General features: G+C 38.8%; 2 protein-coding genes across 3 annotated transcripts; both read right to left on the bottom strand.

Moving 5' to 3' along the window:
• Positions 1–1,184: 1,184 nt before the first annotated feature.
• dmrt2a (doublesex and mab-3 related transcription factor 2a) lies at positions 1,185–4,273 on the bottom strand. Its single transcript, XM_026211363.1, has 4 exons — positions 4,119–4,273; positions 3,425–3,787; positions 3,009–3,111; positions 1,185–2,580 (listed from the first exon to the last, which is right to left on the bottom strand). Exons 2-4 carry the CDS (start codon positions 3,761–3,763, stop codon positions 1,499–1,501), a joined length of 1,524 nt encoding a protein of 507 aa, XP_026067148.1. The 5' UTR covers positions 3,764–3,787; positions 4,119–4,273; the 3' UTR covers positions 1,185–1,498.
• A 4,072-nt stretch (positions 4,274–8,345) lies between these two features.
• Positions 8,346–11,798, bottom strand: LOC113049209 (doublesex- and mab-3-related transcription factor 3a). Of its 2 annotated transcripts, none has more exons than XM_026211361.1 (2): positions 11,050–11,798; positions 8,346–9,852 (listed from the first exon to the last, which is right to left on the bottom strand). In XM_026211361.1, the coding sequence occupies exons 1-2, from the start codon at positions 11,429–11,431 to the stop codon at positions 8,846–8,848; spliced, it is 1,389 nt and encodes a 462-aa protein (XP_026067146.1). In that variant the 5' UTR covers positions 11,432–11,798; the 3' UTR covers positions 8,346–8,845. The 2 variants fall into 2 exon arrangements, with proteins under 2 accessions (XP_026067146.1, XP_026067147.1); XM_026211362.1 differs by having other exon boundaries at positions 8,452–9,810.
• Positions 11,799–12,488: the final 690 nt, after the last annotated feature.

The raw sequence follows: 12,488 nt of genomic DNA, 5'->3' as shown, positions 1-12,488 counted from the left end.
TTCCTAAGAGACTATTCCCTGCTCTATTTGAAGCCAGAAATGACTCCATCTGAACCAATGAACTGTGCAATGAGTGTTTAATGTCTTAGTCTTATATCGTTTCACATTTAATATTTCAATTTTGTAGTTATTTGTAATCAATGTAAGTGGAATTTCACTTTTATTAGTTGCACTATAAAACACTCTCTCATTTCTCATAGGAGAATGAAATCAGACACAAGCCTTAATGCAGCAAAAATATCATTAGTTTCCTTTCTTTTTCACCATTCAGCTGTCCGCTTTCATGTCTCTGAATCTGCTGTCTTCATACAATTGCTGCATTTACATATGGCCAAGCATAATCTGACGTCAGCTAAAGTTAAATGTTGAAGATAAAAATAAAAAAAAAGAATTTATGGACTTCTCATGTTTCCATCAACGACATCTGTGATACATGTAGACATAACTAATGTCTTGAGCAGGTGCTCCATATTTGCACATAAAGTGGAATAAGTATAAACAGAATTATTTGTCTGTTTTTTCACAGTTGCTTTATGAACATATTGGCCAATGGCAATTGTCACTTTTATAAAAACATCCACAAAATATTCATCGTCATTCCTGTCCAGAACTAAACCTTGAATTAGAATCAAATTTTGACTCTAAAATGTAATAAAAACAAACAATGTTGCTACTGTTCTGTAAAAGCCACATTCCAGCCTGGGGCCAGCTGCTAAAATGCTTAGATATGTCTTATAAGTAAGTCATTGATTTTTCATAAATTTTAATTTTTCAAAATCGCAAAATACCTTTTTTAAATGTTACAGTAAAAATTGTCGAATTTAAATCTTAAAAGTAAGACTGATTACCACTTGGCTAAATGCTAGTTGGTCACAATAGTTCTTAAGACACTAACAACAAACTGGCTGTGTTTGTGCAACTGCAGGACCTAAATAAGAAATTAAAAGCATTAACATCTCAAGCAGTAATTCTTTGTTAAAATGTACCAAATAATATAATTGTTCTGTATATATATATATTTTAAATGAACATTTTTTGTATAGTTTTTTCCCCCTTTTGTTCTATTAAAATGTTCTACCATAAAAAAGGCCATTACAGCATTTTATTAAAATTATAATATTAAACCCTACTTTAATATAAACACAATTACTTTGTGAAAATAATATCACAACTACAATGTAATGTAGGAACATTTTCTCATTTTATTGACACTTTTAAAGTAGCAAAATTAACATTTACATTTAAATACTCTACACATTGTGATGTATTATAATGTACAACATGCATGTCTGAAATGTATGAACTTTTTACATATACAGATGTGTCAAAAAAAGCAGCAAAAATGGTTTGAGACGCTGCTTAGATTAATGATTTTCTGTCTTTTCTCTGCTAAAAATCCAAATATATGTATGCGTGTGTGTGAATAAATATACAGGAAGTACAAAATAAACAAAATTTAAGAATTTAAATTTTAAGAATGTTTTTTTTACAGTAAGTCTTACTGGGATGTCCGATTTAAAGAAAGTGCGGGTCTTTTTAATATGGCTTCCACTGAGAATGACAGAGACTCTCCTGAGGTGACCTTGGTGCTCCTTGGCTTTGCTACAAGGTCCTTTCCCGCTCTTTCTGAGTTTTTCAGTCCCACTGTGTCTTTGGCAGTACCCTCCCTGAACCTTTTTGCTGTTTCCTCCAGCAGTTCCTTACAGTATGGCCCACTCATCTCTGGATTCTTGTCATTGAGTGTCTGTTGTATGAGGGAATGGAAGGAGTTGAGCTTCATAGACAGTGTGTGCTTGGCAGTGTCTTTGCTCATGTTGTTGATTACATGCTCATGGCTCCCTGCATGCGGAGGGAAAGCTTGTCCATACACCCTCTTAGGAGGTGAGAAGGCTGAACGGGTATTTCCGCTCTGGCCGAGTCCTGTCTGAGCCTCTCTGGGCCCCGGCTGGAGGTCACATGGCTCTGGAGCCACTCGAGAGCCCTCGAGTCTGGACGCGGCTGGGCCCTGGTCAGGTGGGTGGCTCTCGGTGGAAGTCATCATCTTTGGATCCCAAACAGCTCCAGGTTTCAAGTTCTGGACTGCGGTGGCGTTTAGGAGACACTGCTGGTACAACAGGGCATCACTAATACCACTGTTGCCCCGCGGCCACATTACAAAGCGTGGTGGGAGCGGGTACTGGCGGTAGGTGGCCGCTACGCTCACATTGGAGGAGATGAGCTCCACGTTAGCTGTCGTCCCACCTGTGGCAGCATACTGCAGGGAGAGATCCAGACAGCCGGGCAGAAAACCACAGAGATCTTTGGGAGAAGGTTCACCCGTGGAAGAGGCCGAGGAAGATGAGAAGGCCGTCTTGTAGGAGTTATACTCAGCAGCATGGACCATACTGCCGGGGATGAAGAGCGGGGCAGAGCTGGGCTGGCTGGACTCGAGAAGCTCTCGTTCTTTATACTCTCGTTCCAGCATGATGGTCTCCAGCTCTTTGTCGGCAAAGGCTCGTCTCTTCCTCATGCGGTCACTCAGAGGAGGGGGCAGAGCCGGACTGGCACCCAGAAACGGGTCGTTCTGCACTGGACGATATCCTGTCAATGAAGAAGATGAATCTGGTTTCATTTACAAATAACAACAGATATGATTTAAGAATTTCTAAATTAATTACAAATTATTATACACATTAATGTGTTGACAAAATTTTGAGGATTGATAATATCATGCACAGTTTCTTTTCTTTTTCTTTTTTTTATTATTATGTATAATAAGAAGCTAAACATGTGCTGTTTTTGAGAGAAGCTTACGCCATGAAAATATCCAGAGAGGAACCAAGTGAATTATATGAAAAGGACAGAAGTCCAAGAAAGGCTGAGAGAAGTGGGGAAAAGAGGAGAAAAATTTGTTTAGAAAAGAAGAAAAAAGGGCTGAAGATCAGATAGATCAACCATCAGCTTTTAATAAGAAGCAAAGAAGAAATCTTAGTTCATGCATGCAATTTGTTTTTGCTTTTTAAACCCACCTTCTAAAATGCTTTTCGCCAGCATGGTCGATGGATGGATGTGCCGCTGATATATACTTCTTCTTTCCACCGGTATTTGCTTCCCGGATATTCCCTTTTTGTCCTAAAATTGAATGATTAAAGATTTATAAGTTATTCACTTTATAAAGTAGCATCTTGGATCAGATTATGGGGGGGTTAAACCGTTCTTTTTATTTTTATTTTATTATTATTTTTTTACTGTTACTGTTATTGTTACAGCAGTTATGTCTTGATCTGACTGACTGCATTCAGAAAAGTCTACTCCCCCCCCCCCCTCGTTTTGTTTCACTTTCTCAAGCTTTCAGTCTTACATTTATGTCTCCTCCGTTTGATACTGATAACAATAAATGGTCTAAATAGCGTGTTAAGAACTGCATCAGTTTGCGTGCTCTCACCTCAGTCGCTTGCTGTCTCCGCAGTGCCACTTGAGCAGCCATCACGCGCTGTCTCTCCACCACCAGCAGACAGTTCGCGCACTGGCAGTCTCTCCACCGGCAGAACCTCTTGTGCCCCTTCAGACAGGACACCACGCCGTGGTTCCTGCAGCGGGCGCATTTAGGAGTGCGGCTCAGTTTGCGCTGGTCTCCAGGGCCGAGGTTCAATCGACTGGTTTTGTCGTCGTCTTTGGTCCCCGCGTCGTCCTCCGCGGGTTCAGGGAACACCGCCTGGTCATCGCTCTCCGTTTCCAGGCCCTCCACGTCGATCTCAAACTCCGAGCTGGAAAGATCCGTCATTTTCAGGACGCGTCTAAATAGATGCTGTCCAGACGAAAAAAAGAACTAATTAGTAAATTATTTAGGTGGTCTATAATAAATATTTTAGTTGATTTAACGTGTCAATTAATTATTGCCATTTCTAATTGAGATTTTAAATTAGCATTGAATTAACAATTTAAATTTGCACTAGGTTCAAAACATTTTATGAATTTAGCACTGCGAATTGTTATTTGGATTTAACTTTTTCAAAAATTAAAGCACCAATTAAACTTATGTTCTGACTTTTTACAGTATATTAGAGATAGATAGATAGATAGATAGATAGATAGATAGATAGATAGATAGATAGATAGATAGATAGATAGACACTTACCTAGCTAATGTAGACCAAAAAACACGAGTGGATATCCAGGAGTCTCTATAAGACTAGAACCCAGAGCTGTTGAAGCGAGAAAAGCGCTGCTCCAAGGTAATCAGGCCACTTTCACATAAACATCAGAGAGTGACATTTACTCTACCTGATCTGTCACTGAGATGTGATGAGAGCCTCTCTCAGCCTTTCAACTCCAAGATCCGCGCAGCAAACCTGCCACAGCCAATGGGGAAGCTCCGTTCACAACGAGCCAATCAGGAGACTGCGTGTGACAGCATGTCCCGATTGGCTTGATGAGAACGGAGCTTCCCCGTTGGCTGGAATCGGAATCACTCTCAGAACGAAGTTCTTAATGGGATGAAGTTACAAATAAAACATTCCTAGGAAACTATCAATTAATCACGCAGGACAATGGGGGTTCAGCTGTTTAATACGTCTAGTTTCAAACCCTCATGTCTCGCCTCATGCCTACATATAGCCTAGGCTTTTATTTATTGCTAATACCATCAGTTAGCTTATGTTATTTCATTTTTTTCAAGACTGGGCACTGAGGAGTATTAATAATAATAATAATAATAATGATAATAATAACTTTAATAACAGAAAAATACAAATTTGACAATTTGGCGATAAAGTATAGACGCTTTTCATATTCCGTGATTAGGGTATAGGCCTACTCTCGGTTTACTAAATTACCCTTGAAAGTTTGGAAAACAAAATTATGATGTTTAATTTTATAGCAAAAACGTTTTTGCAAGTTACGTTGTAATATTTCGTTAATGTGCTTGCAGTGGCTAAAGTAACCACTAATTGAAAATATTCAAATTACAGCTGGTGAATGCAAAAACGGGAGATGGATTTTCATTTTTATTCAAATGCGCCTAACAGCGTTGCCATACAGGTGTTTTTTTGTTTTTGTTTGTTTGCTTTAAGATATAAATAGGCTATTATATAAATATTAGGCTATTATGAATTAGACAAGCATTAATGTGTTCACATAAATATATATTTTAAATCTTAAAACACACCACATTTTAAAACGTTGAATAGCCTAAATATCCATTTCAAATTACCCATCTTTTGTTAATTAAGACATTTGTCTGTATTTTGGCTACATTGCAATGCACTATAATTATTCATAAAGACTGTAGTCCCAAAAGTGTATAATTTAATGTTAAGAAGCGGTTGTTCGGCTGTTAACAAGACACTAGATCTCTTGTTACACCAATTAATATCTTTCTGAGTTGCTGTTGGCAATGCACAACCCTTCGGGGATGCATTTACACACAGTCTTCAGCTCTAGATAGAGCGTGATATGACAGTTGACACAACAAGCGATACTTAAAAAACATTGACTAAGCATGTGGGAAGGCTACACAAAACACAATTCTCTTTGTCCCGATCGACCTAGCATGTGTGATGTTTCTCAAAACAAAGTAAAATCAACTGACACTAAAGAATGCCACAGCTACTGTTCGTGATGGATTTGCAGCATATGCGGGACGTGGGAGAGTAAAGCTGCTTTGGTTTAAATAAACAACAAATATGTGCTTTGAGTTTGCACACAATTTTAGGCTTTCTAATCCACAGGGGCATTTTATCCACAATTGTCCTTCGCAATTTGTAGGTTAGGGAATGTCAGTATTTTTGCTATAGGCTATTTAAATAAGGCCTTTTAAATATATATATATATGTGTGTATGTATATAAAACAATAGCCTAATAATAATAATAATAATAATAATAATAATAATAATAATAATAATAATAATAATAATAGCTAATAATGCGCTTTACTGAAGGCTTAAACACTCGGTTATATTCATCTGAAAGCGCGGATATGCTATATTCCGTTCACTGTAGGAAAGTTTGTACCTCGTAGACTAAACTATAAGACGTTTCCATTATTTATTTATTTTTTGAGGGAAATGCCGTTTTTATTGTTGCGTCAGCTGAATAATCGACCCCCATGTCTAATACAATGCATAGAACAAGCTGTCATCTCTCACGGTCTCGATTTCGTTCGTAAAAATAAATAAATAAATAGCCTACATATAGCGCCAGAATATGGTCAATACATTCATGACAATTTTTTGCCTAGGCTATATTTTTATAGGCCTAAATATTAAACACAGTGAATTAATATAATCTATCATAACCAAATGTAAATAAATAAATAAAAATGAATAAGGATTTTGAAAATGTTCATACTAGCAGGCCATCCAGGGAAATGATCTCTTTGGATTTGGCAAATTGGCAACACATTTTTCTTTAATACAGGTAAGCAGGATGGTATTTATAGGGTGATTTCGGTTAATTGTCAGTCTGGTCTTGCTCCGTCATCTCTGTTATACTGACATGTGGTGAAGATGTTTGCAGTGCAGGTGCAGCTTGTGCACTCGCCCTTCTTCCCTCTTAATTTATTAGCAAGGTTACGGCCAGCAAACCCAACTGCTACCCAGGGTGCAATTTCCCCATGTGGAATGCTTTGATCTTCTCCTTTTCCTTTTCGAAACACATATGACAATACAAAACGGAGAAAAATCACAGTGTCTTTATTGTTTAGCAATCCCTATGCCTGAAGATTTATAATATTACGCAAGTGGTTGTTTTATTACCCAAGAATGACTTTTTCGGTTCCTTGTCATCCCGTTATTTCCCTATTTGTTTTCTGACTAGCTTGTGTTGAGAAGCATGTTGAGTAGCCTGCATTGTTCAGGAGTCAGGTTATTCAATAGTTTACTTTCTATTACAGTGAAAATGCAGGTCCAGCATGGTTAAAACGCCCTCAGACACGTTCGAGGATATTTATTTACAACCAATGATCAGTGACATGCCTTCTGGTTTGGTTCAGGGTGTGTCACACGTTCCACTACAGTGTAACCCGATCGGAGTGTAGACTAGAGATTTGTGAATTCACTGAATTCCCTGTTATGTTAATTAGCATTTGAAGACGCTTGATGGATCGGCAACACGTGCAGCCTGCGGAATGCTTAACCACTCTCTTAATTTGTCTGTCCGGCTGATGTAGAAGAACACAGGGTCTTGTTGACTTAGAGGCAAAAATTCAAATGTCAGCATTAAAAGCTGTAGCTCGGTTAAGTCAACAGATGTGTAAAATAGAACTGCAACACCTGCAAACTCAGCGACCGCTGGTTTAGCATCACATTGTACTTTTATAAACACTATGAAAGCTAAACAGGGTGTCTTAAATAAGCAACGTACAAGTCCCAACAAAACGCCATTTAGTTCTGAATGAATATGTAGCCCATAAGTTATGTGTTATCATGTAGGCTAGTTCCGACAGTAGCCTACATCAGAACGAAATGTAGTGACGAATCACTGTCGAACTATAGGCTACGCCTAGATAGCAAACTATGACAACTTTAATGACGCAAAGTCTTCTTTTGTACACAAGATATAGCCTAAGGAGTCATTATTGATGCTTTCATAGTGAGGCATTCCAAAAACATATTTCCATGATTATTTTTAATAATAATAATTATACAGTTTTAATTTTATGATTTGATCAAAAGGATGATGGAATAATTCTTATTATTTTAACATGGAGAATTGGATTTACCGTAATTATATTAATATAATTGAATCTTCATGTTTCCCATTAAAAATAAAAAAGCATTCTAAACATATTGTCCCCACATATTGCTTAGAGTTGCTTTTGATGTTGGATAGGCGTGTGTGTTATTATTCTACGAAAATACCACACTTGGAAGCAGGACTTTTATTGAAAGTTTCTCTATTGTTAAGAATATCCACTAGATGGCGCAGTTAGCTCATTTTTCTGCTCATGTCGTCACTGATAAACGCTCACACTTTGGTCCATTTGAAAGACTTTTTTTCCAAATAGAAATATACACTGCGTTTATTTTATAATAACGCTTTTCACATTTACGTTAAATAACGTAAACCACCAGATAATAAACAGCGAATGTTATTTTTTTATAAATGATAAACAAATAAAGAGAACGATGACAAGAAGTTTATTTAGTAGTGGTAGACTTAATTATTACATAATTAAATTAAATATAATAATATATGGTCTGCCTTACAGCTGTACTTGCTTCATAAATGTTCATAAATTAACTGAATTTGTGGTGGATTAGATACAAGGAGAATACAAGGTGTCCCTTTAAGTTGTATTTTATTTTAGATTCTAAAGAGTTGCTATTGAATTTTTGCAGACATGTTTTATATTTTAAGCCGTTTTATCATTCTTTCTTTCTTTGTTTTATTTTAAAGAAAAGAGTTTGTTTCGTTTTGCTAATATCTAATACATGTAGGTTTTTGACTGAGGCAAACACAGTGACAATAACAGTACATAGAAGGTTTATTTGCCATACCTTTACATGCAGGACTGCTGGAATATTTCTACATTAAACTGTTATCCATGGTTCATTTCATGCAAAGTGGAAATTGTGATCACTGTGCTCAAATATATTAAGTTATTCAGACTTTTTTGGTCAAATAACAGTACCTTAATTTCCCCCCACCCCCCACCCCCTAAAATTAAAGCTAATGTTATTCCACACATGATTAAGTTGGCACAACAACCTCAAATCTGTTAGAAATACAATACCTCAAGTAATGCACTGTATGTTTTTCAAGGTGCTCCTAGATGAGCAGTGTCTCTTTTTTAATCATTTTAAGAACCCATTTGAAACATATTTCAGTGCTTTTTTCCATCCACCTATTGAAACCGCTGAGGAGTTAGGAGGAAGTGTTCAGGATCCTGGAGTCTGAGGAGTCAGATCTTTCATCATACTCCTCATCTGCAGCAAACATGCTCTGTTTGGCTATGACAGGACAGCTGTCCTCCTGGATGCTGATTCGATGCTCCTCGGTGGGCCTGCTGGTGAGGAGCGGTGAGCTGCGGATCACTCCAGCTGAGGGGCCTGAGAACGGAGGGATGTACTGTGAGCGCAGCTGATACTGCTGCTGTAATGTCATGGTATTCCATAGAGTCACATCGTTGTGCATGAAGGGCCCGGCTTGGCCACGGCTCAATGAATTTCTCAGCATGAGGGGGTATCGAGGTGGCTGGGGAAAGCCGTGCTGGAGCGGCATGCTAAGAGGGCCTTGTACAACTCCAGCAGAAGGCTCTGTGGAGAAACGCAGGGAATCGGGGACACGGAAGGCCGAACCGACCGACCACTTGGAAGATGGGTACGTACTCAGCGGGTGCTCAAAGAGATGGCCATTTGAAGGGAGAACCAGAGCATCTGAGTTCTCAGACAATACCTTTTCTGGTTTCATCGTAGAACGGCTGGAAAGCAGGATCTCGATGGCTCCGACCAGGTCCCCACCGCAGCCTTTCAGGATGAGCTCCAGGACTGCTGGTTTGTGGGCTGGGAAGATCTTCTTCAGGACCTCCAGGGGAGGTCGGTTGGCCCTCAGGCTGAAAGGGAGAGATACAGAGCCTGAGAGGCCTTCGATGAGGATGTTGGGCTCAGGGGAGTATTTAGGGTTGTCAGCTTTGGTTTCTGGGTCGGTGCGTGATTTAGACAGGCCAAAGCGAGGCTCCTCAACCTGGGGAGTTGGGTCTGAGGTGTCAGGGGTGCAACACAGGTTAGGTTTGGACTCCTCAGGGGAGCTGGCTGGTTCTGGTTCTCTGTCGCTGACGCTATCACCGTTCTCTCCACCAGACTGCTCACCAGACAGGTCCTCATTTAGGTCTGGGAAACACACACAAGCAAAGTGCTCATGAGCATTCTGTACTGTATAATAAAAGATGATAATACAGTGATGCTGCAGCAACATTAAAATGTTATACAGTTAACATAATTATAAAACTATTATACTAACTTTAACATTCATTTAAATCTTTGAAGGACAGACTTTTTAAATAGCTGAAGTTAATAGCTTAACTCAAAACACATTAAAGTCCAGCTAAGTCACTATACTCAAACACTGTCCGATTCTGCAGACTAGAAGTGCTACATTAAGGTTATTGACCTGTCAGCACTGCTGTGATTTATAACGGGTGACTTTATTAGCTGTTCACATAAAAACGCTGATGCGGTGGCAGTGAAAAATCTCTCGTCGATTCCACTTAACTACAGTTTTCTAAACTGATTATTATAGAAACATTTTAGATTATTTGGACTTTGTTTGCATTTCAGCTTGACCTTCCTCTGAAATGACCGACAGGGCCTACCATATTATCTGTGATGTCGATAACAGAATATAACAACAACAACAACAATAAAATAATCTTTCAAGGATCCAAGTTTATAACGGATGGTGGGCCGATGCCAGTTTCGTTCAGATTAATGCCGGATTGTGAATATAGTTGTGTTTTAATAATTCGGACTAAATAATTTAACAGAACGCTGAGGTTTGGGATGTAGCTATTTTAATCTAATGTATCAAACGCAAACAGTGAACAAAATTGTTGGTGTAATAAACGTGTTTGTGATGGTTGAAATGTCAGTGACAAAACCCTAATAAAAATATTAATAAAAGGTATTTTTAAATAGAACAAAATTAATAATATGAGTTCTGATTATAAGTCTATTTTTGCCGGTTTAGGAAAACGGGCTATACTTCCAGGAAACAAAAATGCCCGCATTCTGCATTATCGTGTTGTCTCGATCTAAGACTGTTGCTGAAACTACTGCAAAGATAATTTTGTGTTAGATATTTGTGATTTTTTTTATGTTGTGATGTTATTTCTAGAGAATTCAGTCGTGTTCTAAGTTAAGATCATTCTGTTTCGTGTTTATAATATAGCTATTTTGTAACAATAAAATATAGGCTAATAGGATATTTATAATTAATACAAATGAATGGATTAATTACAATTACTTTGAGAGAATCTTCCCACGTGCGAAACACAATATGCGTTGCGTACCTAAAACTAAGTTCAAAAGACTACAATGTCTCCTATATTTTGGAATAACACAAGCGATTACCTTGTGGTGGTTTAGGGGTCACCGTCTCTGAGCTCCAGCGCAGGTCTATGTCGCTCGACCGAGGGTTCGTGCTCCGCTCCGCGCTCCCCACCGTGATGCCCGGCAGCGCTCTCAGAGACTCCGGGATCAAACTCTCCAAACTCTCGTTCGCCTGCTGCCGCCTCAGCGCCACCTGAGCCGCCATGACCCGCTGTCGCTCGATTATCAGAATACATTTCTCGCAGGTGCAGTCCTTAAAACGGCAGTAACGCTTGTGCCCCTTCAGCCAGGAGAGCACCCCGTGGTTCCTGCAGCGGGCACACTTGGGGGTCCTCTGGAGGGGCGCTCTTGGCTGGGACACCGGGCCCCCCATGTAGAGGTAGGGCGATCCGTAGCCATTCATTTCTCAAGTCGTTTCCAGAGGCGCAAGTGCATCAAATAAGATGTAGAGGAAGAGTGCTGTCAAGTACAGTCTAGAGATCAAGCCCCTCTGCTGCTCGCTACACTCGTGATGAGAGGTGTTGACTCTTTAAGACGAGGATCCACCTTTCGCCCCGCAATAAAGATGTGCATCAGGCGATCTGACACGCACTAACGAGTCACTTATATTTCTCACATCACGGTCACGAGCAATTTACATCCCCCTGACACTGGATGGAGGGAGGATGTCTCGCTTTTATAATTACAGTTAGAATTGTGTGGGATATTTTCCCGACATGTAACCTTCTAATACACTTAGCCATACATTTGACATTTTTTGATGAGTTTTTTTTTTTTTTAATAAGCCACATGTCTGACCTGTGATTGACGCCCTCCCAAAGGAGTCAACATAAAGGCTAAATGGCTTCAAGGGTTTCAAATGTTTCTATTGTCTTTATTTACAAACAGCTATATAAGTCTGCATATAGGAACTGTACAGGGTGATCTGGACCAACAGTTGTACCTAATATATTTAAAAATTTAAATACATTTTTTTTTACTTCTTTTTTTTGTTTTTGTTTACATTTTTAAACATTTACAAGTACACAACAAAAGTAGGATTTATCACAAAAAGTTAGTAGTGTTTACTAACTAGGTATATACTGTACCAGAAACAATTCAGCTTCGTGAAACGAGCTTAATAAGAAAAATAGCCTGCCGAAAATAACTGACAAGTGATCTTGAAACGTCGACCCCATAAAAGTAACTGAATAGGCGTAGAAGACACATTATTTTAAACTAATTCCGTTCATAGTAGCCCTATGTTTTAACATGTTTCATTTTTATAGGCATACTGAGGAAAGTAGAGGGAATTTTAATAAAATAAACAATAATAATCTATTATTTTCCCCGGTTGTTTTAATTCGGACCACAGCAATTTTCCAACGTCGTAGGAGGCTCTTATGAGTGCAGTAATTTCAAGAATGAACTGGGAATGTAGAGAAGAATTCCCATATCTGCTGTGCGCTCCTGCAAGCCCT

Source organism: Carassius auratus, chromosome 30 (genome assembly GCF_003368295.1).
Source record: "Carassius auratus strain Wakin chromosome 30, ASM336829v1, whole genome shotgun sequence".
Classification (NCBI taxonomy): Eukaryota; Metazoa; Chordata; class Actinopteri; order Cypriniformes; family Cyprinidae; genus Carassius; species Carassius auratus.
Note: the sequence above shows the minus strand (reverse complement) of the source record. Positions and strands in the feature narration are given on the sequence as shown.

Coding starts and splice junctions, on each gene's coding strand:
- dmrt2a (XM_026211363.1), bottom strand. CDS start 3,763: ATGACGGATCTTTCCAGCTCGGAGTTTGAGATCGACGTGGAGGGCCTG. Junction 3,112..3,424: donor GGAGACAGCAAGCGACTGAG/GTGAGAGCACGC, acceptor ATTCAATTTTAG/GACAAAAAGGGAATATCCGG. Junction 2,581..3,008: donor GGCGAAAAGCATTTTAGAAG/GTGGGTTTAAAA, acceptor CTTCATTGACAG/GATATCGTCCAGTGCAGAAC.
- LOC113049209 (XM_026211361.1), bottom strand. CDS start 11,431: ATGAATGGCTACGGATCGCCCTACCTCTACATGGGGGGCCCGGTGTCC. Junction 9,853..11,049: donor GACCCCTAAACCACCACAAG/GTAATCGCTTGT, acceptor TTTATTATACAG/TACAGAATGCTCATGAGCAC.